Source organism: Elaeis guineensis, chromosome 1 (assembly GCF_000442705.2).
Source record: "Elaeis guineensis isolate ETL-2024a chromosome 1, EG11, whole genome shotgun sequence".
Taxonomy (NCBI): Eukaryota; Viridiplantae; Streptophyta; class Magnoliopsida; order Arecales; family Arecaceae; genus Elaeis; species Elaeis guineensis.
Genome location: NC_025993.2, coordinates 134,474,346 through 134,501,483, shown reverse-complemented (window position 1 = coordinate 134,501,483; position 27,138 = coordinate 134,474,346). Strand labels below are relative to the sequence as shown.

Below are 27,138 nucleotides of genomic sequence, written 5' to 3'. Positions count from 1 at the left end.
AGTGAAGGGGTCGGCCAGGTTCTTCTTTCCATCGATCTTCGGAAGGTTGACGTCATCTCGATCCACGATCTTTCGGATCAGGTGGAAGCGGCGCAAAATGTACTTCGTCTGCTGGTGTGCTTTGGGTTCCTTTGCCTGAGCTATGGCACCAGTGCAGTCGTAGTAGAGCAGGATCGGACCATCGAGGGAGGGTGTTACTCCGAGCTCGGTGATGAATTTTCTCAGCCACAGCTTCCTTCGCGGCATCCGATGCTGCGATGTACTCCGCCTCACAAACAGTCTGCCACAGTATGTTGCTTGGAACTCTTCCAGCAGATGGCTCCATTCAGAGTAAAGATATAACTCGACATGCTTCTACTGTCATCATGGTCAGATTGAAAGCTGGAGTCTGTGAACCCCACAAGTTTCAGATCTGACTCGCCATAAACCAACCATTGGTCCTTAGTATTTCTCAAATACTTAAGGATGGCTTTAACCACTTTCCAATGATTTTCTCCAAGATCATATTGGTATCTACTCACTACTCCTAGTGAGTATGCCATATCTGGCCTTGTACATGTCATGGCGTACATGATAGATCCCACGGCCGAAGCATATGGGATTCTACTTATACGCTTTCTCTCTTCAGGAGTTGTCGGACAATCCTTCTTAGAGAAAAATTCTATGGCCTATCGGTAGATAGCCCTTCTTGGAATTCTCCATGCTGAACCTCTTCATCACAGTGTCTATGTACATGGATTGGGATAACCCAAGCATCCTTTCAGATTTATTCCTATAGATCTTCATCCCTAGGATGTAGGATGCTTCACCCAAGTACTTCATGGAGAACTGCGATGACAACCGAACTTTTATTCCCTGTAGTGCGGGAATGTCATTTTCGATTAAGAGAATGTCATCCACGTACAAGACAAGGAATACCACGACTCGACCATTTGCCCATTTATAGATGTACGACTCTTCTCCATTCTTAACGAAGCCATACGTTTTGATCACCTTATCAAAATGCATGTTCCAACTCCGAGAAGCTTGCCTCAATCCATAAATGGATCTCTGAAGCTTGCACACCTGGGACTCATCTGTGGATGTAAACCCCTCAGATTGTATCATATACACCTCTTCGGTCAGCTCTTCATTCAGGAAAGCTGTCTTTACATCTATCTGTCAATCTCATAATCCAGATGGGCAGCTGTTGCAAGCATTATCCGAATGGATTTGAGCATTGCCACAGGGGAGAACGTCTCGTTATAGTCAATACCATAATGTTGACGATACTCCTTGGCAACCAGACGGGCTTTATAGGTCTCTACTTTTTCGTCTGCGTCCCTTTTCTTTTTGAAGATCCATTTATACCCAATGGATTTAACCCCTTCAGGTGGGTCAACCAATGTCCATACATCGTTGACCTTCATGGACTCCATTTCAGATTTCATGGCTTCAAGTCATTTCTCAGAATCAGGTCTTTGAATTGCATCCATATAGGTGATCGGATCCTCATCGTTCTCATCGAGTTCGATGGGATCACCGTTCCGGATCAAAAAATCATAGTATCTGTCCGGCTGACACAGTACTCTATCGGATCGCCTTAATAGTGTAGGTACATTGGGCTCCGGATCTGATCTAATCAAATCTGACTCAGGTTCAGCTATTGGTGTCAGTCCTTCTACCTGTTGAACTTCATCAAGTTCAACCTTAGAGGCAACGGTTCCTTCACCAAGGAACTCCTTTTCTAAAAAGGTTGTCTTAAAATTGACGAACATCTTTTGTTTATCAGCATGGTAGAAAAAAATATCTTTGATCTCTTTGGGGTACCTATGAATGTACATTTGTCAGACCTAGGTCCAAATTTATCTGTAACTAATCGTTTGACATAGGTCGGGCACCCCAGACCCTAAGGTGTGAAAGTGCTGGCTTACGCCCTGTCCATATCTCATATGGAGTCTTAATTACAGATTTACTTGGAACCTATTTAACAGATAACAGACCGATTCGAGTGCATATCCCCAGAAGGATATCGGCAAGCTGGCAAAACCCATCATGGATCGGACCATGTCTAACAGAGTCCGATTTCTCCTTTCAAACATCATTATGTTGTGGTGTTCTTGGAGGAGTCCATTGAGAGAGAATTTCATTCTCTCTTAGATATGTGAGAAACTCACCAGAAAGGTATTCCCCTCGGTCAGACCAAAGAGTTTTAATACTCTTTTCAGTTTGTTTTTCTACTTCATTTCGGAATCGTTTGAAGATTTCAAATGAATCCGACTTATGTTTTATCAGATAGACATCCATATCTGGATAGATCATCCGTGAAAATGATGAAGTAAAAATATCCACCTCTAACACTTGTGCTCATGGGCCCGCATATATCAGTATGTGCTAGGCCCAAGAGCTCAGTAGCTCTCTCACCTTTTTCAGTAAAAGGTGACTTGGTCATTTTACCAAGAAGACAGAACTCACAGGTTGGAAGTGATTCACAATCACTGACTTCGAGGATTCCCTCTTGAGTCGATCTGTTTATCCTATTCTTATTTATATGACCTAGCTTACAGTATTATAAGTAGATATCTGGTACACTATCTAATCTAGGGTGCTTGCCTGTAGAATAGACTACGTTAACAGATTGTGATAACATATACACACCATTGTTCAAATATCTACAAAAAATAGTAACACCATTCATAATGATATTACAAACTTATTTTTTTATTGAAATTTAATAATCATTTTTGGCCAGAAGGCCTACAGAAATAACATTTAAAAAAAAACTGGGATAGAAATGACAATCATTAAGAACAACGGTATGGGACTCAAATATAAGTTTCAAGATTCCTAATGCTAGAACTGGAACTGGTCTTCCATCTCCAACGTTCAGGAATCTCTCGTCTTGCTCGAATCTCCTACTGACCTGCAACCCCTGCAACGAATTGCAAACATGGTAAGGGCTACCGGTATTCAATACCCAGTCAGTTATATCACAAATAGAGAAATTGCAAGGAGTTATCTTATAAATACCTTGTCCAGCAACAGCTTGCTTCTTTCTTTGCCTGTTCGGGTCCAGGGAGGCAATGTACTAAGGACAGTTCCTCTTCCAGTGCCCCGCTTCTTGCAAAAGAAGCATTCAGCTTGACTCTTATCGGGCTTGATCATTTTGGTCTGGCCCTGCACTGATGTCCCAGTCTGAATTTACACCTTCTTCACTTTCTTCTTCTTGTTCTTCTTCCCTTTCTCAAAGAGTCGAGAACCAGAAGACGAACCTCTCACTAAGTTCATCGACTCCTTGTGGAGTTGGTGATCCTTCTCAAAGTTCTGAAGCAACCCAGTAATCTGTGGTAGTTTACTTCAGGCTTTGTCATTCTATAATGAGTGAGGAATGGGAGATAAGACTTGGGCAGCGAGTTCAGTATTGCATCTTTCCCAAGCTGCTTATGCAAGGAAAAGTCGAGCTTGCTCAAACGCTCCATCAGCTCGATCATGTACAATACATGATCAGTGACAGGAGCACCATCCCGTATTTTGGCATTGAAGATGGTACAACTAGTCTTGTGCCTCTCCACGTCATCGAGTGTGCCAAAGGCATCCTCCAACACTTAAAGCATGTCCTTTGGCTGAGCCGTCTCAAACCTGCGACTGAACTCGTTGCTCATGGCAACCAGCATGATGCAGTGCACCGTGGTCTGGTCACTGAGCCACTTCTGGTAAGTGTCTCTGACTGTTCCACGTGCATTGGCAGCTGGCTCCTCAGGTGCAGGATCCGTTATCACATATAGGATCCGTTCATGCTCCAGAACTATCTTCAACTTTCAGTACCAGCTATCGAAGTTGGATCCCACCAAATTTCATTATCCAACAATGATCGGAGCGATAGGGAAGTGGCTATATCTGTACAAAGGAAAACCATAACCTAATTAGTAATTGATTCATTAAACTTAAAATTTGGATTTTAATCAAAAGGTTTCTCCCACTATTTTATTCGAATTGGTAGCCTCTACCTCCAATTCGAGGAATTATCCTAATTCCTTGGTGGGTACTAGAATTCACTTAGACTACACACAAGTCCAACTTTGGTTGGCCAACCCATGTACATCTAAGGATAGGTTCATAACCAATTGTTTCTCTAAACAATTTCTAGTAATTTTAATTTTGTCCGTCCCTAATCAGTAGGCTTTGGCCTCCACTGAAAAGGTCTGGTTAGGTCCAACCATTAACATGACCATATTTGGCCCATCTAGCCAATGAATGATTAGGTCCAATTTTGGTTGGCTAACCTAACCACTATTTAGAAAGATGTAGTCAAGAAATCATATTATGAATGATAATTCCATCAGTCAATAAGCACCAGGCCTTTGGGCCTCCAATGATTATCCAACTGATGGATCCATTATCATCCACTTAATGGGAGGCTATGATCTAGTTATCACCATAACTATTTCATTTTAAGGACCTAATAATTTTAGAGGATTTAATTGATTTAAAGGAGGAGATCAGATGAACCAGCTTATTATGATCCTCCCACTGGCTTCACCAAGTCAGCTTAAGAGAGACCATTAAAAGGACTGGTCTAGGAGCACCTAAATCAGTCACACTGATTTACCTAGCTGACATGGGTCAGCTCGAATAGTCAAGTGATCTGATCAAAACATAATTTCACCAAAAGACTAGGTAAGTTCGATCGGTGGGAGGGTCTGCCAAAGCTTGCCTTAAACACCATCAGAAATGGCCAGGTAAGCGGACTGTCAATTAAAAACCACCGGTCTGGTTTACCTTAGACACCAACTGGTTTAATTACTTTTGATTAGATCAACCTAACAGTTCGTGCTAGACCGCTTAGCCAAGAATCAAGTCCATTTGGTTCTCGTTAAAGATATGGACTTGACCAACTACAACTATTATAATTGATCTAGCGAATCTTTGACCTAATTTAAGACAACAATTGATTAAATTTAGTCAATTCTCTAATTAAGTCTGTCTTTAATCTAACCTTAGGTCTAACCCAATTAGACTTAATTCCCACTCACCCATTAACCCAATGTGTTATGGTTTGTGTCTTAGGTTCTTCAATTCACAATCCTAGAACCTAATCAAACAACTTTTTAATTTTTAATTAAGTTTTGGGCTGAGGGTTGGGATTCGGCTTTTAGAAAATAATTTTTATGTTTGTAAAATATTTTTACAACATGGTTCTACCAACCAAGTTGGATGTTTGATTCATAATCAAAATACAAGTAAAATAAGCATGAAACTATTTTAGATTTAATCTAAACAGGTTTATGTAATTGAAACAATTTCAACTTTAAACTGCGCAAATTTTTCCGACAAATATATGATAGTTCTTTGCGTGGGAATTATTAACAAAGAGATTTCATTTTAGATTTAAATATTTTTTAAATCTAATAAATCATAAATTTAATCTAGATCACATCTAACAAATTTATGATTAAAGATAGATCTACACGAAGTAGGACAACCTTTGCACTGTAAGGAGTAAATCTTACAATAGGACAACCTACAGTTCGTGATTAATCTAAAAATTTTAATTTCAGATTTAAGAATCAGATTATAAATTAGATCTAATTTAAGAAATAATCTAAGCATGTATAAATAATCATGTAATAAAGAACCTAGGCTCTGATATCAATTGAAGGAACCAGATCTAGGGTTTCAGGGTTAGATCTTGAAACTTTTTCAAGATCAGACAGCGGAAGACTAAAATAAATCAAAATTTATCTTATAAAATTAAAAAATTCCTAGATCTAAGATCTTATTACATGATTATTTCATGGCATTAAATCAGAAATTAAAATATAAAGAGCAAGAACTACATGTTGATCATATCAATATGTTTCTATACTACATTTAATGTATGTAAAATATAATAGATCAGATCTATTACCTTGCAAGTTAGACGTTCTAACTTTGCTGATCCGGGCTTGAGAATGATGTTGCGAGCCACACACGCATCCGGCCTCTAGGAGTCATCCATACGAGCCCACGAATCACGATCAGAAGTCCTGGTTCAGGAAATCAGCACAATATGCTAGTACTGTGTTGATCCTTCTTCGATGGTCGATCAGATACCTCCTTGATTTGCATTCTTCCAAAGATGAGAAGTAGAGGAGTTTTAGATGTGAGACACTTTCAGAAAACTCACAGATGGAGGAAGGGAAGAGGTGAACACAGCAATCCTAGAAGAAGACCCTCTTCTTCTTCTCTTTGCTCTAACCCAGACACTTAGTTTTGTGTCTATTATATCTCCATGCCCCAACACCCTTTCTCCTTGATTTTCACACGTCCCAAAGGTCTCTCAATGCTCTGTAATCCACGAAAATTTCAAGAAGAAATTCATCTTAAATAATAAGATATGAAGAATCCTTGGCTAGGTCAAATACCTAGTCAAGAAAAATTCAAACAGGGTAAGACAAGTGGTGCCCAACTCTTGGGCACCCCCTCTTTTTTCTGCCATAGACCACTAGCAAAGGGCGCACAATATGTGCCATAAAAGCTGCGAAAAACCCAAAAAAAATTTGGATAAAATCAGTACCATAAGGAAAGAGTTTTGGTTTCTTAAAATTCTATTTCATAGAATTTGAAATCCAAACTAATTCCTACTTTGACTTGGTCCACATCCACATTCCATATAAGAGAGAGAGTGGAAAGCTTTGGGCATGCGTGAAGGCCTGGGAGAGAAGGTTTTGTCGCACAAAATAAGAGATAGTGGGGTGGTGGCTAAGGTGGTGCAAGGTGGAATCCTAGTCTTACTAGGATTCAATCTATGACTTGTTCAAATTTGGTTTCTCAAACCAAATCAAATCAAAACTAAATCAACCCAATTAAAATAGGTCTTAACCCAATTAAGAACCTAATTTAATCAGATTAAATTAAATTTAAATCTGATTTAATTTTTTAATCGAATTAGAAATTAGGTTGACCCAAGTCCTAATTGAACTAGGACTAATTTTTTTTTGCACTTGGCTTATCCAATAAACCAATTGGACTTGATTCAATCAAGCCCAAATCAAATCTAATTAAATCATATTCAATTAGACTTAATCTCAGTCTATTGGCTTAATCAAATTAAGTCAATTAACAATCGAATTGCTAATCGATCTTCCTGCAACACTTGCACTAGGTTAACTGTCAATCGTATTGATCGTTTAATCGTAGAATGATTTTTAATCGTTGATCAACTATCCGATCGGATCGTGAACTCTAATGTGTGTGACCTCATAGGTCCGAACCTAAGCTGGTAGCACAGGAACAAATTTATGTACCAATCGAAGTGACCATCTAGCAATGGTACCCGACGGTCGGATAGGTCGAATGTGTAGAACATCCTTAGAACCCATGCGGATATAGTTTTCATATAATTCATCCCCTTGATCAAAATGCTCATAGGACATCTCAGAGTTCAACTGTCAACTCGGATCAAGTTGTCGATATTGTATTTCAAAATATCAAATCCATTTGATAGATTATTCTGACCAAGGTTTTGCTAAATTGAAATATAACGACTCAGTCTTCTCCAACTCTTGGAGTGGTCAATCCCATCTTGATCACACTCCGACTTTGCAAGTACTTGACTGTGCCCAGAAGCCTTCCGTCACTGAATTAAAAATTCAGTTAGTCCAGTACCAAAGCACAGTAAGTTGCTTGCAAGTCACTGAGGCGATCTCAGGTCTAAGGGACACTTATACCTATATTCCATCAGAGACATTCTCGACAGTAGAATGCTCTGGAGTTGGTCACGTTCAATGACGATGTATCCTTACATCTCACCTGTATGCCATACCAGTGTCTCCACACTCCTTGGTTAAGAGGACAATCAATCCATATGGCCTACAGCGACCTATGCTCGATAGAAGCTGTCGTCCTTATTAACAGTCCATAATTTGGTCGTGAACAGTTTTAAGGACTAATCGATAAATTCTCTCTTTATCGAACCTAAATAGTCCTAAGGACTTCATCACAACAACGGAGTTCATTAGAAGATGAAAACTTGTGATAAAAATGTCAAAAATATATTTTATTTATTAACAAATCAATTACAATACAAAGTAGCTCAACCGTCAATAGGTTGACAATTGACTTTTGGGACATATTTTCTAACACTTCTTTTATCATGCTCGCCTCGATTTCTCATCGGAGAGGTCATCGGAGCTCGAGGTAAGCGCGATTCCTCTTCTTCTCTTCTCTCCCTTTCCGTACTTGTGAGCACGATTGCCGGTGATTGGTGTTGCCGGATTTTGTCGGGGAAGAAGTCTCCTGTTCCGTCCCTCTCTTTTCCTTGGTTTTCCGATGTCGGCGGTCACCACCGACTACTGGCCTTGGTCCCTCCGAGCCTCAGGTGGGTCGTCCTCTTGCCGTCGGCCACCACCGTGCCGGCTACGGCCTTGATCGGCCGGTCAAAAGGGGGGACCGTTCGGTCCCTTGTTTTGCCAAAGAAGACCACGGGAAGGAAGAAAAAGAAAAGAAAAAGAAAAAGAAAAGAAAAGAAAAGAAAATGAAAAGAAAAAAAAGAGAGACTCTCTCTCTTCTCTCTCTCTCTTCGATCTAAACCAATACTCTCTCTCTCTAGAATTGGACTTTCTCTCTCTAAAATTTCGCTCTTCCTTTCTTTCTAAGATTTATGGATCTCGTAGGAGTCATCTTTTTCACCTCTAGAGACCTATGACCTCGAATCGATTTAGAGTCCGGGGGGAGATTTATTGGACTGATCATTAAGTCAGTCATCTTCTTTTATTATAGAATGAAATTTAATCATGATTTAATATTTTTAATAGGGTTATCTGACTCATTTAAAGAAGATTAAAAGGTCTAGGTTAATCGAGGTAAGTGGATCTCACACTCTTTATTTATTTTTAAATAATCATATTTTTCATGCAAAGAACTGTTGTTGATGAAATCATATTTTTCATAAAATAAAGATCAGTATATGTGATATGAAAAAGTATGTTTTATTATGAGCATTGATTCCATGAATGTGTTTTATAAAAATAGCATGATTATAAAGCATGAATATAAAGCATGAATTTTATTATTTTTTCATCTATGTATATGTATGTTTTAAAAAAAGGATATACTAATTTTAAAAAGGCTCTCAGATGGTTATGAACGAATTCTTTCGAGAAGGTCGACATTCCGGAGCTAGCATTCACACAAAACATGGCCCTGCCAGTAGGTATAAAGTTGGCACATGAATCAAGAACTCTGTCGATTAAGAAATATGGTCCTGTCACGGTATAATAGTGACCTTAGTACGAACATCTATGAGCAATGTTTTGAAACATAACACGAATACATGATAAAAATGATTTATGATTCATGATTGTGAAATATACATGATTTATGCATGCACGATGAGCTTATAATTTGTTTTATTATATGCTCTATGAAATATTTATTTTTATAATATCTGTTATTTGCTAAATGTTGCATTATCATAGAAAACTTATGTTTGATCCGGTAAGGAAGCGTAGGTCCTACTTACTGGGCTAGTGTAGTTTATATTTTTTTATTTTCTTTTTCATGTACAGAGAAATAAGGATAGGATTGGTGAAGGGAATCCAGGTTTGGGGATCGGCAAAACAAGCTTGAAAATTTTGTTTTAGGAATTCAGTTTATGTTTATGGATTGTAGTTGTAATGAATTTTGAGACTAAGGTTATTATTTCTCTTTAGATTTAGATGCTCTGAACCAGTTTGGTTTAATTAAATATTTGAATTGAACTTTGTTATTGCCTTTTATTTATGATGCACCTGTTATTATATGTAAGAAGATGAATATTGGCTTCGTGTTATCGTTGGGCCCCATCTCTCGGAAGCATGGTCGTGTTATGTCTTGGATTTAGAACGTGACACTTTTAATCTTACCTCTATACATAATCAAGTATATTTATCTTGATAGATAACTTGTATGCAATGATGTTTTGGGTGAGTGGAACGTAACACTTTCTACTTCTGTATCCACATTGTTGGAAGTAAACTGCTGGTATATCTTCTATGAGCTTGAAATGATTTATGAGAGCCAGTGACTGGCTCTTACAGAAATCCAAATCGCTAATTGTTGACAGAGACTGGAGTGGAAAGATCATTGACCCTTGTTTCGGTATGGACCTGAGAGATGTGTGATATAAGTGACCCAATGGCAAGGAAAGCCTGTCTTTACTCAAGCTCAAATACACCTGGAAACACATTATGTCATAACAATACCAAACCTAGCTGTATGTAGTTCACTTGTCACTTCATATGCCAATGTACGTGCATCTCAATTCTCATGGTCATGCTTGCTACGGATTCAGATGTCTTGTTATGAGCTTCAACACAAGTAATGTATATGTTACTGGGTCGTATCATGTTTCAATTAATTCATTGATGGATTATGATATTTATCCAGTGTGTGACACCTTTTCTTTACCATCTTTATCTTACTCTTAATGTACTGTCAGGCACTTGAAGATGGAAGTGTTCTTCTTCGGTTGGCTCACCTTTATGAGGTCTTATATCCAAATAACAGTTAAACAATGTGGCATCTTTTGCCAACTCTAGTTGTAGCCTTGAGAGGAGAACTTTAAAAGTCATTTTTTTATCAGCTTTCTAATATAATTTTTTTGTGTATATTTTCAAGGTGGGAGAAGATAAAGATCTTTCAACGATGGCCTATGTAGAGCTCAAGAAAATGTTCCCTGACAAGAAGGTAAAATTTTCATCTGAATTGATATTTCCAACAGAGCTACTCTGACAATTTACACTCGTACAAATTCAGGTCAGCAAGATCACAGAGATGAACTTGTCTGCTAATCAAGAGAGAGCTATAATGGAGAAGAAGAGATTAAAATGGAAAGCAGAGGGCTCTATAGGTTCAGGCACCATGGTGAGGGGAAGTCCTGTTGATCCTTCCAAGCTGGTGGTGGAGTTGGGTCCAATGGAGATCCGCACATTTCTTATAAATTTTGATGATACTTTCGTCCCCAAAATGGTGTGACCTTGAACTGTTGGTGAATGGACCAATGTTCGAGGTAACTTAGAAATGTTCCCACGTTGTAACAGTTGAAGGTGTTATGAATAATGCCGAGTTGTTAATCACTTATATTGGAGAAAGGCTTTCCATATACGAACTGATGAATTATCGCTATCTATTGACCATTTGATGGGTGAAAACTGTTCAAGTTTCTTGTTTATGATGTACCATCATTACAGTGAAGATCATATAAAGTTAAAAGTTGATGTGGTTACAATAAGCCTACATGTGAAGGGTTGTCAATTACACTGAAGCTCATATACAACATCAGGAAATCCATCATGGGTTAGGTTGGTAAGGTTGGAAATGAGTCGGGTTGACCGGTGACCCGATCTATTTAGATCCGATCCGATCCATTTTAAAAGATTTGTGGGATTGGATTAGATTCTAAAATTAGATTTATTCTATTTTTCGTTCGGATTTAGATATACTGAATTAAATATAACCTAGCATGATATGATCTGCTTAGTTTTATGAGATGATTTTGATCTTATGCTTAATCACCCAATCATTCTAAACTCAGTATTGGACCTGAACAGTTGAGTCCATATCATAAGTCCTGACCCATCATATCCAAACTTGATGATTGGAAACCGCCCTCTTCTCCGAGTCTTTCAACTCTCTCCCAAATCACTCTCCTCCGTTTCCCTGTTCATAGCTCATAAAATTTGGAGATGAAACACAAATTAAAGGCTTCATGAATGAGCTTGCGAGAATCAACTTGGGGGTGGGATTAGGATGATTAAAGATGGGGAAATTCTAGTGTTTATTCTGTTCATTATTTTTGCAAGTTCATTTATCAACATGGATTTATAGCTCCTCATGCTACAACATGGAATTGCCTCAGTACAGAGAACATGATGGTATTTAATTGGAAGATAACCAACTAGGCAACTATGGAGTGCTACTGGCAATAACTTAAAGAAAGGAATGGGATTGCTTTTAAAGGCTTTACTTTGTACCAACCATGAAGAAACAATCAAAATCTCGCTGAATTGTTCAAATGTAAAGTCAATCTAAAGGAACTGTGGTCATCAATTGCATATTCAACACCCTCTTGAAAGTATTTATAACATCTGGATTGGTATCAAAATTAGATTGAACATAATTATTGTGAGGATAAGGATATGGTGGTGGTAGGTGTGTATTGGTGTATGGTTAAAAAGAACCAAAGAATTTTTAGTGGAAAGAAAATAGATGGGATTATAGATCATTAACATGGTTAAGAAATAGATGTAGCAATGTTTTAGGATTGTAGGCTCGTTTCCGATTTTTTAGATTGATACTGGGTTATATATGGATCCCACCCAAATGACCACTGGGGGGGAATTTTTATCTATGGATCTTATCCGATCTTCTATTGGATTGAATTTAGTCCAATATTAGAATCTAATAAAAAAACTAGATCAGGTCGGGATCACTCATGATTCAATCTGACCTGATCCATTTGCACCCCTATATTTCAACATAGCCAAAAAACTGTCTAATAGTATTTAGCCTAACTGAGGAGGCTCAAAGGTATTTTGGTTCATCTTTATTAGTAAAATCAAATTGTTATTATTATAAGATAGGCTCAAAGTTATTGACAATAAAGGTATATTTGGTTGGAGCAAGATGGACTATGAAATGGGAATAAGTGACTTTCATTTCAGCCATTTGATGGGAGGAGGGAGGGGGGATCCCATTTCCATATTGATTCTAAAGGGTAATTGGAATGTCTCAATCCCTCAAAATCCAATCCCTACTCTCTTATGATATTTAAATTTCATTTCGATTCCAATTATGAACTAAATACATCAAGGGATGCAGTCATCCCTAATATCCATTCCAATCCATTCATATTCTCATTCCGATTTCGATTACGAACCAAATGCGTCCTAAAAAACAATGGGTAGGGAATGACACCTTACCCTAGCTTTACAAGCTGAGGAACATACTAGAAGGATGGAACCTCTTTTTAAGAAACTAGAAGAATGGAAGCTCTCCTTCAGCCTTATCTAGATATAAAAGCTTGGCAACCAACACCCGTGCTAAGCTATTAGGCACATGGGCCGTTGTTGAGAAACATTTGTTCCACAAAGTTATGGTTTTTGTTTGGGTGTTTTTGGCTTCATATTACGACTTGGCAATAGGCCAACACATTTGGAACTTATTGTTTGTTTAAACATCATCCAAATCAAATTAAGAAATTCTATAAATAATTGTCCAAGATCAACCACATGAACTCTATGCCTTCATATGATAGATAAGGGTTACCTCATAGAGATTTCACATGTGCAAAATCCTCCAAACTGTACATGCAATGCTTTTGAACTCTTCGCCCTTTATAACTTTAGAGGAAGTGATGACTTCCAAAATACAAAATTCTACTTCCACACATTATGGGCTTCTTAAACCCTTTATATAGTTTTTACAAAGACCTTTAAAATTCCTAAACATTTAGTGAGGTCATAATTATTTATTGAAGTCCAAAAATAGCTTTTAGAATTCTCAAAACTTATTTATTAAAGTCATAATGACTTAGAAATTCTTAACCAGACTTTTAGAATTTCAAAGCTTAACACACTATGACTCATGAAATTCTGAAGCCTTATTTTATCCATACAAGCTAGGGTAATAACATATAGGGTGTGATCTTTTTGGGATCTCTTTCTCTGATAAATTAGTCCCTACTAATTCAGCAATTGCAATCATGCCTATCAACAAATTATGATTTCATCCAAAGAATTAGATATTTATTTGTGAGACCCCTTTCATAATTCTCACGTATTAATCACTTCATCAACTTATATTCCATAGAAGCAAATAGGATTAAATGTACAATTAAAATAATTTAAAAACTTCAGTTTAGAAATATATATCATATATATTTATCATTATATAAAATATAAAATAATTTTTTCAATTGATTAGCCAGATTTTTTGTCCAATATATAAGAGACACAATCTAGAATATTCTTTCCTACCATAAAAATGACGGATCCCCTATTGGATGGCTACAAGTCTTCATGTACTCATTATGTAGTCCAACATATCATATATAACGTTTTATTAGGCATTACTCATTGACAATATCAAAACTATACAAATTATATATAAGGCTTAATAACACCCTTAGATCATAAAGACTTTGTATATACTGTGATCAGAATAACTCTTTCTCAGTAATAGTATTAGTTTTAAAAATATATATAGTGATCCAATTCAATATTTATCTCATAAAATACTTGTAATACTACTAAGAGTCTCCACTCTAATGACTGAGATGCATTGCTCTATCACAAAAAATAGTACAACATGCACCAATCGATAACCATCACTATTCTAACTAGTTTCATAGGTTCTGGATATTTTAAAAGTTACAAAGAAAATAGAATAGCATGTCTCTCCGTCAATGATTTCTATTATCAATATGAACTAGCAGGTATCCATGCTATGCAGCGGGCTCTATTTAAATGATATCTAAAAAATAATAAAATATAATAATAATATAATAATAATAATAATAATAATAATAATAATAAATTAATATTTTTTAAAATATATAATTTATTTTTTAAAAATTTATATTGATCATATTTGTACTCTATAGAAATATACAATTATTCAATTTAAAGTAATTTAATTGATACTTAACAATGTTACAACAAATAGCTACATACATCATGTATAAGACATCAAGTATCATCCTTATCTAGAACTTTATTTTTTATTATAAAATTCTGTTTAAAATTAGCATCAAAATAGTAATAAATTTTTTAAACTACTAAATGACAGTAAAAAAATAATCTATAAAAAATAATATATTTTAATAAATTTTATTAAGAGGAAGAGAGAGAATTACTTCGACTGCTTGAAACTTCTCATCCGATTGAGATGATTTTAAACTTTCCTATTCAGCTACTCCAAGCCTCCTATCAAGTGGAGACTCCTACGAATGAAAAAAGTGAATAAAAAAACTAAAAGAAAAATAGAAAAAAATATGCAAAAAATCAATGAAACCTAATAAAAAATGAAAAAAAAATGAAAAGACAAGATCTTTTCTGCATTGATTTAAAATTCATTTTAGGACAAACCAAATGCTAGAAAAATAGTAACCTATTCTTGAAATATAATAAAAAATTAATAACTGAAAAAAGATAATGAGATTCACAGTCTTATCCAGTGAGTACGATCGATAACTTCATTATGTTGTATTGAACCTCGATTTCGTATAATGATTTAAGCAATTTTAATTTCTTCATAATTTCTTTTAAATTTCTTCTTGATAAAATTTCAACAATATCCATTTATGAAATTATAATTAAGAGATAACTAATTAAAAATAAATCTTAAATATATTTTAAAATATTTAGATGGCTATAAGCTAAATCACTAAAAGTATTTAAAAAATTTTAAAATTTAATATATTTTTTTCTAAACCTCCCTAACATCATATACATTATATCTCTTTAGAATAATATTTTATTTTAATCTAAAAATTTATTTAAATGAACTTAAAAAGTTAAATATAATAGGAGAAAAAGGACCATCTAAATGATTAAATTCTCCACTATTAAGTGATATGAGAAAACATAACCAAATCAACAAAATCACATAAGAACATGAAAAAAAAATCACTCAATTAATTTACTCCAATAATAAATAATATAATATAATAAATTTTAATAATAAAGATTAAAATTTTTATATTTTTTTATTTATCAATAAACTAATATGAGGTAAAATATAATGAATATCTTTTTCAAAATATCTACTCAATTAATTTATTCAAAAATATAATGAATATTTTTCTTCATTGATTTAAAATTTATTTTAGTACAAACCAAATGCTATAAAAATAGTAACATATTTTTGAAATATAATAAAAAATTAATAACCAAAAAAAGATAATAAGATTCTCAGGCTTACCTGATAAGTGCAATCGATAACTTCATTATCTTATATTGAACCTCAATTTTATATGTTGATTTAAGCAATTCTAATTTCTTCATAATTTCTTTCAAAGTTTTTTCTAACAAAATTTCAACAATATCCATTTATAAAATTCTAATTAAGAGACAACTAATTGAAAATAAATCCTAAATATGTTTTAAAATATTTATGGGGCTATGAGCTAAAATTATTAAAAATATCTTAAAAATTTTAAAATTTGTTATATTTTTTGTTAAACCTGCCTAACATCATATACATCATGTCTCTTTAGAATAATATTTTATTTTGATTTAAAAATTTATTTAGATGAACTTAAAAAGCTAAATATAATAGGAGAAAAAAAAACTATCTAAATGATCAAATACTCTACTGTTAAGTAATATGACCAAACATAACTAAATCAACAAAATTACATAAGAATATGAAAAAAAAATGACTCAACTAATTTACTCCAATAATAAATAATATAATATAATAAATTTTAATAAAATAAAAGTTAAAAATCTTTTTTTATTTATCAATAAACTAATATGAGGTAAAATATAATGAATATCTTTTTAAAAATATCTACTCAATAGATGGATTCGAAACTTTAAAATCATCTAAAAAAAATAGACATAATCCATTTCTTTTTCTAACAAAAAATCATATCAATACAATAAATATTATTTTTATTGTTGAAAAATCAATTGAAATAGTAGAAAACCTATAATTTTTAAATTAAATTTATACTAATAATTTTTTTAATCATCATTTAATTACCTTCAAGCTATCCAATCTTAAAATCAAATTAACATCAAGATAATAATAATTTTTAAAATTATCCAATAATAATAACAAAATAATCTATAAAAAAATTTAATAAATTTTATTAAAAGGGAGACAAAGAGTTACCTCGTCTACTCCAAGCCTCCCACTTGATTTAAATGGATCTAAAATTCTCTATTCGGCCGTTCCTAAAAGAATAATACCCTACAAGCCAATCGCATATTGGATGCGATAGGATGTTTATTGTAATTTATCTTTTAGACTTATGTAATTGATATTTATATTATTAAAATAGATATTTTTGATTCATTATATGCTGTACTTATTATTTTTAAGATTATAATGAACCCCATAGGTCTGGGCAATGATTTTTGGACCGTGATGAGATCACGCCAATGAGACCTAAATCCTTGATAGCCCTGATCTAAACTATTTTTAGTTGTTGGTATATTGAGTCGGAGATCAATGATACCGGTAAGGCTGGCATGTCCTATGTGTACTCAAAAATGAGGATGGTTGATCTCACAACCACTTTTGTGGTGACACTAGGACAAAGATATGGGTGCTCATTAGAGAATGAGTTCACTAAATTGACCTATGAGAGAATATCAGATGGAGTCTTATTTATATGTCAACTGATGATTCTCTAATGGGAGTTGTATAAGTGATCCTTAGACTTGAGGTTACCATAGTACCTTGTGTATATGGATCCATATTTTGGTTCACTACCTAATTTGGTTCTTTGATCCTTGTGTGGGGTGTTCTAGATATGGTGAAGGATGCATGAAGATTGTGAGTGATCAATAAGGGATCAGTTACTCCTAATAAGAAGAAAGAAATATCCTATGTGATCTCATAGGATGGTGATTCTGAAAGTCTTTGGCCAAAGTAGGATGATAATTAGAAAATAATTTCTAATGTATTATCAACTGAATCAATGCCTTCAAATCGAGATACATATAGATAAGTGATTGGATTTGACATATTTTTATATCCACAGCTCATCTGGAATATTGTTTGACTGAAGGATTGAATTACACGAAAACTTACCACAGAAGGATATTTTGATAATTTTTTATCAAAATTTTAAATCTTTTAGATAGTCATGACACGTTACTAGACATCAATCTTGACTTATGGGCTCATCAGAATTGAAATAATTTAATTTTAAAATTAATTTGAAAGAGTCCAAGTTGATTGGGATTCTTTGGGTGACCTAATCTCATCGGATTAGGGTTACATCGAAAGTCTGAATCCACTGTTGGCTAGATTTAAAACCCAATGGATCCCACACTTTGAGATTTGATTTTAGTTTGATCTAATTAGAGTTTAATATAAATTTTATGGATTAATTTGATATGCTAGCACATTGTATTAACCCAAGTTCTCAAATTGGTTTAGTTCAAAGTATTTGAGTTAACCTAGACCAGTTGCCTTTGACCTAATGGGATTGGGTCAATTTGGATTGGATCATTATCCAACTTGAACTAATTTCAAGTAGAGAAGGACTCCTCTACACCCACCAGAAGTCACAGCAAAATATAAATGTCGCCCCCTTATTTTTGGCATGTGAAACGAAGAGTCCTTCTTAATGAAGGCTTTTAATTTTTATGCGTTGCCATATTTTCCCAACCAAATCTCCTATGTTTTGTCACCAAAATTTATTGAAGTTTTTATGAACATAGAAGAAGGAGAGTCCTTCTACTACAAGTATCTAGAATACCAAAAAATTCACTCGATGAATTTATTCACCACATGGGAAGTTAAAGTGCCAATGGTTGGCCCCCATCATCCCATGTGATGTCCCTTGGTCCCCTATTTATAAGGGACGCCCCAAATGGCTGAAAGCTATGATTTTTGATTGAAACTAGAGAGGAGGAATGTGGTAAATATAGGAAAAATTTTAGAAAAATTTTGAGAAAAAAGAAAGAAAAATTTGGGTGGCAAAAGTTGCAAGAAGGGTGGTGAGAATTTTAGCAAGTGTTGCTAGTGTACCTAGAGTTTGATTTTTCTATGTATTAGAGCCAAAAATCAAATCTTAGGTTGTGTGACATCTGAAGAGTGTCTTCTTGGTGTCATTTTGATAGTAAGATCGAAAGCAACTGGCTTTGGTGCGATCGTGACGCAAGTTCGAAGCTGACAGTATTCTTGAGAAGATAAGACTGCGCAGCGCACCAATTGGGAAGAACCTTGGCCAACTTTCGTGTAGATCACCATTGGAGAACTTCTACCTTGGAATCTCGTGGAGAACACCAACATGCCACTTTTTTATTTTGGTGAAAGTATAAAATTCTATCCCTTTGCATGCTTGATTTTGCTTTGATCGATATCGGTAAGGTGATTCTAGGGTTTGGATTCCGACACGGTAGTTTTATGTGATAGAACTACTGATTTATATGATTTTAAAATTTTTAAAAATTACTTTTTATTATATGATCGGAACCCAACAGTGGTATCAGAGTCACTCTTGTCTGATTCAATCAAACAAGTGCAATATAGTAGCATTGAATCGTTCTTGTTCATATCCTGTCAAAAATATAACATTATTTTTAGCATCGATTCTTCAAACTCAAAAATTATGTTTGACTTTTAGTGAACCATGATTCTAAATTTTAATTATTAAAATTATAAATTTATGATAATTTAAATTTTTATTATCATGGTAGCATGATGCTTAAATCGATGTACAGAAAATGAGGATGTTATGCATGCCTAATTAGATTAGGATTTGTTATATTATATGAATTTGTTAGTCATATGTTATGACTTCGATTGCACCATTATATGATTTTTGGTATGATAATGTGATTGCTATTATGAATAGTTGAAGAATGCAAATTTGCATAATTTGTAGTGTATATTTTATATGCTTATAGTTAGGTTATGTTGAGACCAGTTTAAAGTCCCTCGTTTAATTATATTAAGTTGTAATTAATGTCGAAAATTATTTTTTAATCAAAAGTTGAATTCTTAAGATCAATTGATGTCGAGAAAAATGTGAATGATTGTTTTCTAGTTAGGTCCGTATGCTAGTCTGGCCAACTCTGTTGGTGTCTAGAAAAGCTACGGGGAGCCTCCCACCTACTTATCTGGCTAATTTGATCTTGTTGAATTTTGAACTTAGATTAATTAAATAATGTAGATATTACAAGAGCCTTCCTTCAAACTTGGTTGATAGAGTATGTCAAGATCTTAGTGAGCTTGTTGTGCTATTCACAAGGCTTACTATAAAAATTGACATAATATTAATCAAGTGCATATTGATGCTTATGACATATTTGAATAGTGTTGCTTTGTTGTACTATCCACAAGGATAGCATTATTTAAGTATGACCATATGGAATTGAAGGGTCAACTTAACTAGAACACTATAGTTTGTTGTGCTATCTACATGACTATATATGATCTAGAGGTCAGAATGAAAGATATTGAGAATGTAAAGATACAATTGGTAAAAAGTTACCTACTCTTGAACTCATGAATGCTTGTTGTACTATTCACAAGGTGTTTGTGAGGAATAAGAATCTCAACCCCACTAAGAAATATTAGAATGTTTCTCAATTTTCATATTTGAGGGCTATAAAGTTCAATAAAATAGTAGGAGACACAATTAGATAAAAGTCCTAGTCTAGTTGTGCATATCATCATGAGTTATCCGCTTATATTATGTTCTTGTTATTGTAGATTAATTATACACATGGCATCCTCACTTTCACTTAGAGGTATCTTAGATGTAAACAAGTTGACTGGACCTAACTATGTCGATTGGTTAAGAAACTTGAGAATTATTCTCACTCAGGAGAAAGTCTCCTACATTCTAGATACACCTGCTCCAGATTTTTTTGGAGAAGATGCTTCCGAGGAGAATAAGACCGCATATAAAATGTGAAAAGATGATAGTGTGACTGTCAAATGCATCATGCTTGCCTCCATGAGCAACAAGTTTCAGAGGCAACATGAGGATATGGATGTTCCCTCAATTCTCTTTAATCTTAAGGAGTTATATGGGGAACAAAGTCGAACTGCTCGATATGAGATATCAAAGCAGTTGTTCCATGCTTATATAATTGAAGGTTCTTCCGTGCAAACGCATATTCTAAAGATGATTGATTTGATCACTCATCTGAGATAATTGAATTTTACCATGGATGGTGAACTAAGCCAGGATTTGATCCTATAATCTCTTCTTGATTTTTTTTCTCAGTTTGTTATTAATTATCATATGAATAAACTGAACATAAGTCTGCTTGAACTGCTGAATATGTTAAAAACAGCAGAGAGCCATTTCAAGGGTGAAAAGGTTCTAGTCCTTCATGTTGATAAGATCAGCAAGAAAAAGGCAAAGAAGGGTTCTAAGAAAAAGTTGAACCCTAAGGCTGGCATCTCCAAGAAGAAGACGAAGGTCTCCATCAAAGGTACTTGTTATCACTGTGGCAAGGAGGGCCACTGGAAGAAAAATTGCAAAGAGTACCTTACAATCGTAAAACCGATAAATATTGCTAAAGTTTGTATATGATACAAACTAATTTATCATTAAGTACTTCAATGTCAGATTCTTGGATATTAGATACTACCTGTGGCTCACACCTTTGCAAATTATTGCAGGATCTATAGGAAGTAAGGAATCTAAATAAAGATAACTTCATGCTGTTCGGTGCTAGTGGAGAGTCTATTCAGACCGAAGCCATAGGAATCAAAATTTTGAAGTTACCTTCGGACAAAATTTTGAAACTGAAGATCTGTTATTATATTCTTGATATTGTTAGAAATATTATTTCTGTACCATTGTTATTAGAACAAGATTTTGAAATAATCGCAAAGAACAATGATTGTTATATTTATTTTTCTAATAATATTATAGAAATTCTTTTATTGATAATGGTCTTATGTTTCTTTTACTTAATGATAATATATTTCATATTAATAATATGAATAAAAGAAAGAGAGAGAATGTCAATGTTACATACCTCTGGTACTGCCGACTTGGCCATATAAATGAGTCAAGGATTAACAAGTTATTCCAAGATAATTTCTTTGATCCTTATAATTATGAATCATATGGAACTTGTGAATCTTATCTCATGAAAAAAATGATCATGACTCCATTTACTAGACATGGAAAAAGGACGAGTGACATATTGGACCTTGTACATACTGATGTATGTGGTCCAATATCGATTCAAGCTAGGGGAGGATACTCCTACTTCATCATATTTACTGATCGTAAGTCTAGATTTGGATATGTGTATTTGATGAAATACAAATTTGAAGTCTTTGATAAATTTAAAGAGTATCAAAGAATGATCAAGAAATAAACTGGTAAAAGTATTAAAACTCTTCGATCAGATCGAGGAAGAGAATACTTATCCAGTGAGTTCCTCGATTATTTGAAACAAAATGGAATACTCTCTCAATGGACACCTCCTTATACTCCATAATTAAATGAAATTGTAGAAAGGAGGAATTGCACCTTATTAGATATGGTGCGGTCCATGATATGTTTCACGGATCTTCCATTATCCTTCTAGGGATACGCCCTCGAAGCTGCAGCATATATCTTAAATAAAGTACCTTCCACATCTGTTTCTAGCACTCCATATGAAATATGGAAAAAAAAAGATCCAATCTTATGCATCTTAAGATTTAGGGTTGCCCAGCTTATGTGAAAAATGTTGATGGACATAAGCTAGATGTTAGATCAAAAAAATGCAGGTTTGTAGGTTATCCCAAGGAGAGTATAGGATACTATCTCTATAACTCTATTCAACAAAAGGTGTTTGTTGGTAGGCATGTGATAAACATGAGAATTAATATATTAGAGACCCTAAATATATCATGAATTAAATTAATTAGTTGAGAATTGATGTTATTTAATTTATTTTATAGAAATTAATGAAGACCCAAATATGTCCAAATAGTCAAAACTCAAGTACCAAAGCTCCACCAAAGCTAACATGGGTGCATGCCATTCAAGGCTTGAAGCTAGCCTTCAGTGAAAACTATAACATTAAATGAGAAAGCCCATGGTATATTTAATGCTCAAGGAGAAGTAAAGTGAGTGCTGTGAGCTGGTTTCAAACAAAGCATTTAATTGGCTTCTAGTTTTTCTCCACATGATCCATGCTGTACCAACAAAAGCTATATGGCTTTTTCACACGAAAATACTTGGACGCTGATCAGACGCTGCCAGCATTCAAATAAATATGGGAGAAAGGGAGCCGCACGATGCATAAACTCACGCGGAATGCAAAATAGACACACCTGGAATGCGGAACCAACGCGCGAACTGTGGAACAGACGCGAGAATGCAGTGTGGAAGTTTTGACGCGATACGGATGCGGCTTGAATTTTTATTTAAAGAAAACCATAGGAATGAAAGGGGGGGGGGACATGCTGGACACCGCCATTTTTCATCTCTTCTCCCATTATTCTCATTCCATATTTTATCTAGCCTAACCCTCCAAACATCCAAAAAGCTTCCACCATCCATCACATACTAGCCCCCCCCCTCTTCCATCTCCAACCTTCCAAACAATCCATCTGCTCAACCCCAGGATGTCAGCGCGCAAGAGTTCCATGGAAGGCTAGACTCCTCCAACTCGGAAAGATGATGAATCCTGCAACACAGATTTATTTTTTTTATCTTGTATTTATTTTTTATGCAATGAAATAAAGAATTATTTTATGCTTCATGCTCATTTGATATTCTTTTTTATTTCTTTAGAGGTTTGGATTCGACAAGTATGACTTATACTTTTCACAGACATGCCGTGATCTACAGATTCGGTACACACTAGAAAAGATAGATCGTTACATTTCAAGTTCGAGTTTCTAATTGGTAATTGAGTTAAGGTAATCTATACTCTGGACGGACGAGCCATAATTCAAGGATATGGTTCGTACCTATCCGAGATAAATTACGCTGCTTCTTAATTATAAATCTCATCATTATGACATAAAAGAAAATAGAATTTATTTTACATGGTGGATTCTAAATTTTTGAGGTTTCTTTTCTATTCAATTTTCTTTCATAAATTAAATTTAAATTATTATTTTCTTAGTAATTAATTAAAATCAATCCTCTCTTTCTTTTATTGATTATAAACAATTATCTGAGATCTCTGTGAAACGATCCTGATTCACCTTAGCTACGTAGTAAGTTAGAGTTAGGTTTATTTTTGGTGTCCTGACGACGTGCATCAAATTTTGGCACTGTTGTCAGGGATCTTGGCACGGTTGATTTTTTTTTTTAAAACTAATTTATTTATTGCTTTCATTAATTTATAGTCCTTTTAGTTAACTACTTTATTTACTTGTTTGCTTTTTGTTCTCTTGATTTATAAAAAAAAATATTATAAATATTTGCTTACTTGTTGAATTGCTTTAGTTTATTTTTTTTATATTCTTGAGTTAACTTTTAATATAATTAAATTTTTTTTTTATTTTAATTGCTTAAAAAAAATAAAAAAAAATTATCTGTACATTGACACCTCATAAACCATTTAGAAAATTAGAGACTTAATCATAAAATCTAAAAAAAGAAATAAATTGATTTAATTTAGTCTTGACTGTATGCTAATTACGATGATTAAACATCTTGGTTTGTTGCATCTCATCTCCATAATTAATCTTAAGGGTAATAACCCATTAATCAGATAAGGTGGGGATTTGATCACCCTTCTTTGACCCAAAAATTATATCCTTCATTTTGCATTAAACCAAGCCTTAATTTTAAAATCAACTAGACGTCAGCCCTAAAAATTTTAAGCTCAATAGGACAAGAAAGCTCTAGAGTTGAACCGAGTGCGGATTGGTGAATTGCTTGGTGTCTAAGGCAAGTGGTTAAAGAAAGTGGTTTTCAATTGGTTCCATTGACTGACCTGGCCAACTCAGTTGCTGTCTAAGAAAAGCAACGAGCAGGGAACCTCCCACATCTTACACTTATCTGGCTGAGTCAATTAGTCAGTCTTGAGCTTGGAGTACTTAAAGGCGATCTTGAAAGTTAGGAGCTGTCTAGATCTAGATTAATCCTAAGATAGAAAGTACATGCTTGTCTAATTTGATTATAATTAACACCTAAACATTAACTAATTTCTCCCTTCTCATAGTTTTAAGATTTTTAGGTTCTTCTCTTTAGATTTTCTTCATTCTTTTCTCACTTTATTTAAATAAAAATAAATAAATAAAATTTTTTGTGTGTGCTCTAAAGTATAATTGTAGGGTGTATGCTCGGTCGTAGATCGTTATGATCAGAAATTCAATCTTTTGATCCAGAAATAGAAAGAACCTTTAGAGCCAACAGATGTAAAAACATGGAACGAAATCAGGAGAATGATCCACCTAGGCAGTTGAAGGAGTACTTTTCTCCTTCCACATATACTTACTCTCCTTGTATTCAAGTACCCCCTGTGGAGGCCACCCAATATGAAATTAAGTCCAGTATAATCCAAATATTACCTTCATTTTATGAACTTAGTAATGAGGACCCTTATAAACATCTTGAAAATTTTTTTGAGATATACTTAACTGTCAAGATTCACAACTTCTCTGATGATGCTCTTAGGTTAAAATTATTTCCTTTCTCACTTAAGGACAAAGCCAAATACTGGCTACATACCTTGGATTCCATGACTATATCAACCTGGGATTAGCTGCAAGGAGAGTTTCTCAAGAAATATTTTTCTATAGAAAAAACTAATCAAATAAGAAAAGCCATAGCTAGTTTTTCCTAATTAGATGAAAAATATTTCATGAAACATGGGAGAGGTTAAAAGACCTTATTAAAAAATATCCCCACCATGCTGTACCTAAGTGACAGTTAATCTAATATTTTTATGATGGGTTATCTGAAAGACATCGACAAATGGTCGATGCATCATGCGATAGAACATTCATTCTCAAAAGTGAGGAAGAGGCATGGCAACTGTTTAAAATTTTAAGTAAAAATTTATTACATCATATGTCTGCCTCCATTAGAGATAAACCCATATTAAACCCAAAGAGAGGTGGAATATATGAAGTAGAAACTCAATAGATATCCATCATAAGGTAGATGAATTATCCCAAAAGTTAGATCAATTATTAAGTATGGGACATTCCTCTTCTCCATCTTGTCAGATGCAAGATATATGTTCATTATGTTCGAGCCCCACTTATTGTGTGAATGATTATCCAGTTGCACCACAGTTTTTGAATATGTACAAGAACAAGTCCATCAAGCCCAAACTACTCATAGACCAGGGAACAACCCCTATTCTAGTATGTACAATCTAGGATGGAGAAATCATCCGAATTTCTCATGAAAATCACAACCAGTGGTTCCTCCAGTGCAACAAAGATCAGGTTATCCGGATGTGGCTTATAGGCATCCATCTCAGTCACAATACCAGAACCCTCCTCAACCCACCCTGAGTACTCATAACTCGACTTTCGAAGAAAAGGTGCTGCAAGCACTTAAAGGACTAGAAATGAATATCAACTCCTTCACTCTCATACGCAATCAATAGCAAAACTAAAGACCCAGATAGGTCAGCTAGCAATAGCTTTCAGTAGGAGTAAAGAAGGCAAATTACCCAGTCAGCCTATTAATAACCCAAAAGGACAGTACATGGCTGAAAGCACCATTGGTCCTGAAACTTTTTTCGAATATGCTAAATCGATTATGACCCTTAGAAGCGAAAAATCTTAAATCAACATGAAGTAATCCAACAACAAGAGCAACCAATTCCAGCTACACCAGAAAAGAAAAAACCTGAAGAGAGGAAAGAACCTGTTAACCCAGCACCTGCACCTAAGGCTCCATTTTTCAGTGCTTTAGAATCCCCTCTACCTCTTGATAAGAAGGGTATAAAAATAAATGAAATGCTGGAACTATTTAAACAAGTCCAGATAAACTTACCCCTTCTCGATGCCATTAAGCAAGTTCCGACCTATGCCAAATTTTAAAGGACCTATGTACACAGAAACAAAAATCAAAGGCACAGATACCAAGAAAAATCCACCTAACTGAGCAGGCCAGTTCAGTTTTTCAGTAAATTGCCTCACCCAAACTGAAAGATCCAGGTACCCCAATTATTTCTTGTGTCATAGGGGACCTCACGATTAAGAAGGCATTATTAAATTTGGGTGCAAGTGTTAACCTTCTCCTGAGCTCTGTATATGATCTATTTGGATTTGAAGAGTTAAAACCCACGACGGTGACCTTACAACTAGTAGACCGATCTATTAAGGTACCCCGTGGAATGCTGGAAGATGTGTTGGTGAACGTAGATGAATTCTATTTTTCTATTGACTTTCTTGTGCTGGATATGGAATTTGGCAGCAACCCTAGCCAAATACCGATCATCCTAGGTAGACCCTTCTTAGCAACCGCTAATGCTTGTATAAATTGTAGGACTAGGGTTATGGATGTATCTTTCGAAAATA

At 34.5% G+C, this 27,138-nt stretch overlaps 1 protein-coding gene and 1 non-coding gene across 3 annotated transcripts in view; one reads left to right on the top strand and one right to left on the bottom strand.

Annotated features, from left to right (window-relative positions):
* The window catches only part of LOC105060392 (alpha-mannosidase At3g26720), a 68,096-nt gene extending 56,946 nt beyond the window's left edge, over nucleotides 1–11,150 (top strand). For both annotated transcript variants that reach the window (XM_010944067.3, XM_029260533.2), the window contains 3 exons: nucleotides 10,439–10,486; nucleotides 10,618–10,686; nucleotides 10,756–11,150. In XM_010944067.3, coding sequence (XP_010942369.1) covers nucleotides 10,439–10,486; nucleotides 10,618–10,686; nucleotides 10,756–10,974 — 336 coding nt within the window. In that variant the 3' untranslated portion in view covers nucleotides 10,975–11,150. The remainder of the gene's footprint in view (nucleotides 1–10,438; nucleotides 10,487–10,617; nucleotides 10,687–10,755) is intronic.
* Nucleotides 11,151–25,412: 14,262 nt separating this feature from the next.
* On the bottom strand, nucleotides 25,413–25,517 carry LOC114912701 (small nucleolar RNA R71). Its single transcript, XR_003798482.2, has one exon. It is a non-coding gene; the product is annotated as a small nucleolar RNA R71 (small nucleolar RNA).
* Nucleotides 25,518–27,138: the final 1,621 nt, after the last annotated feature.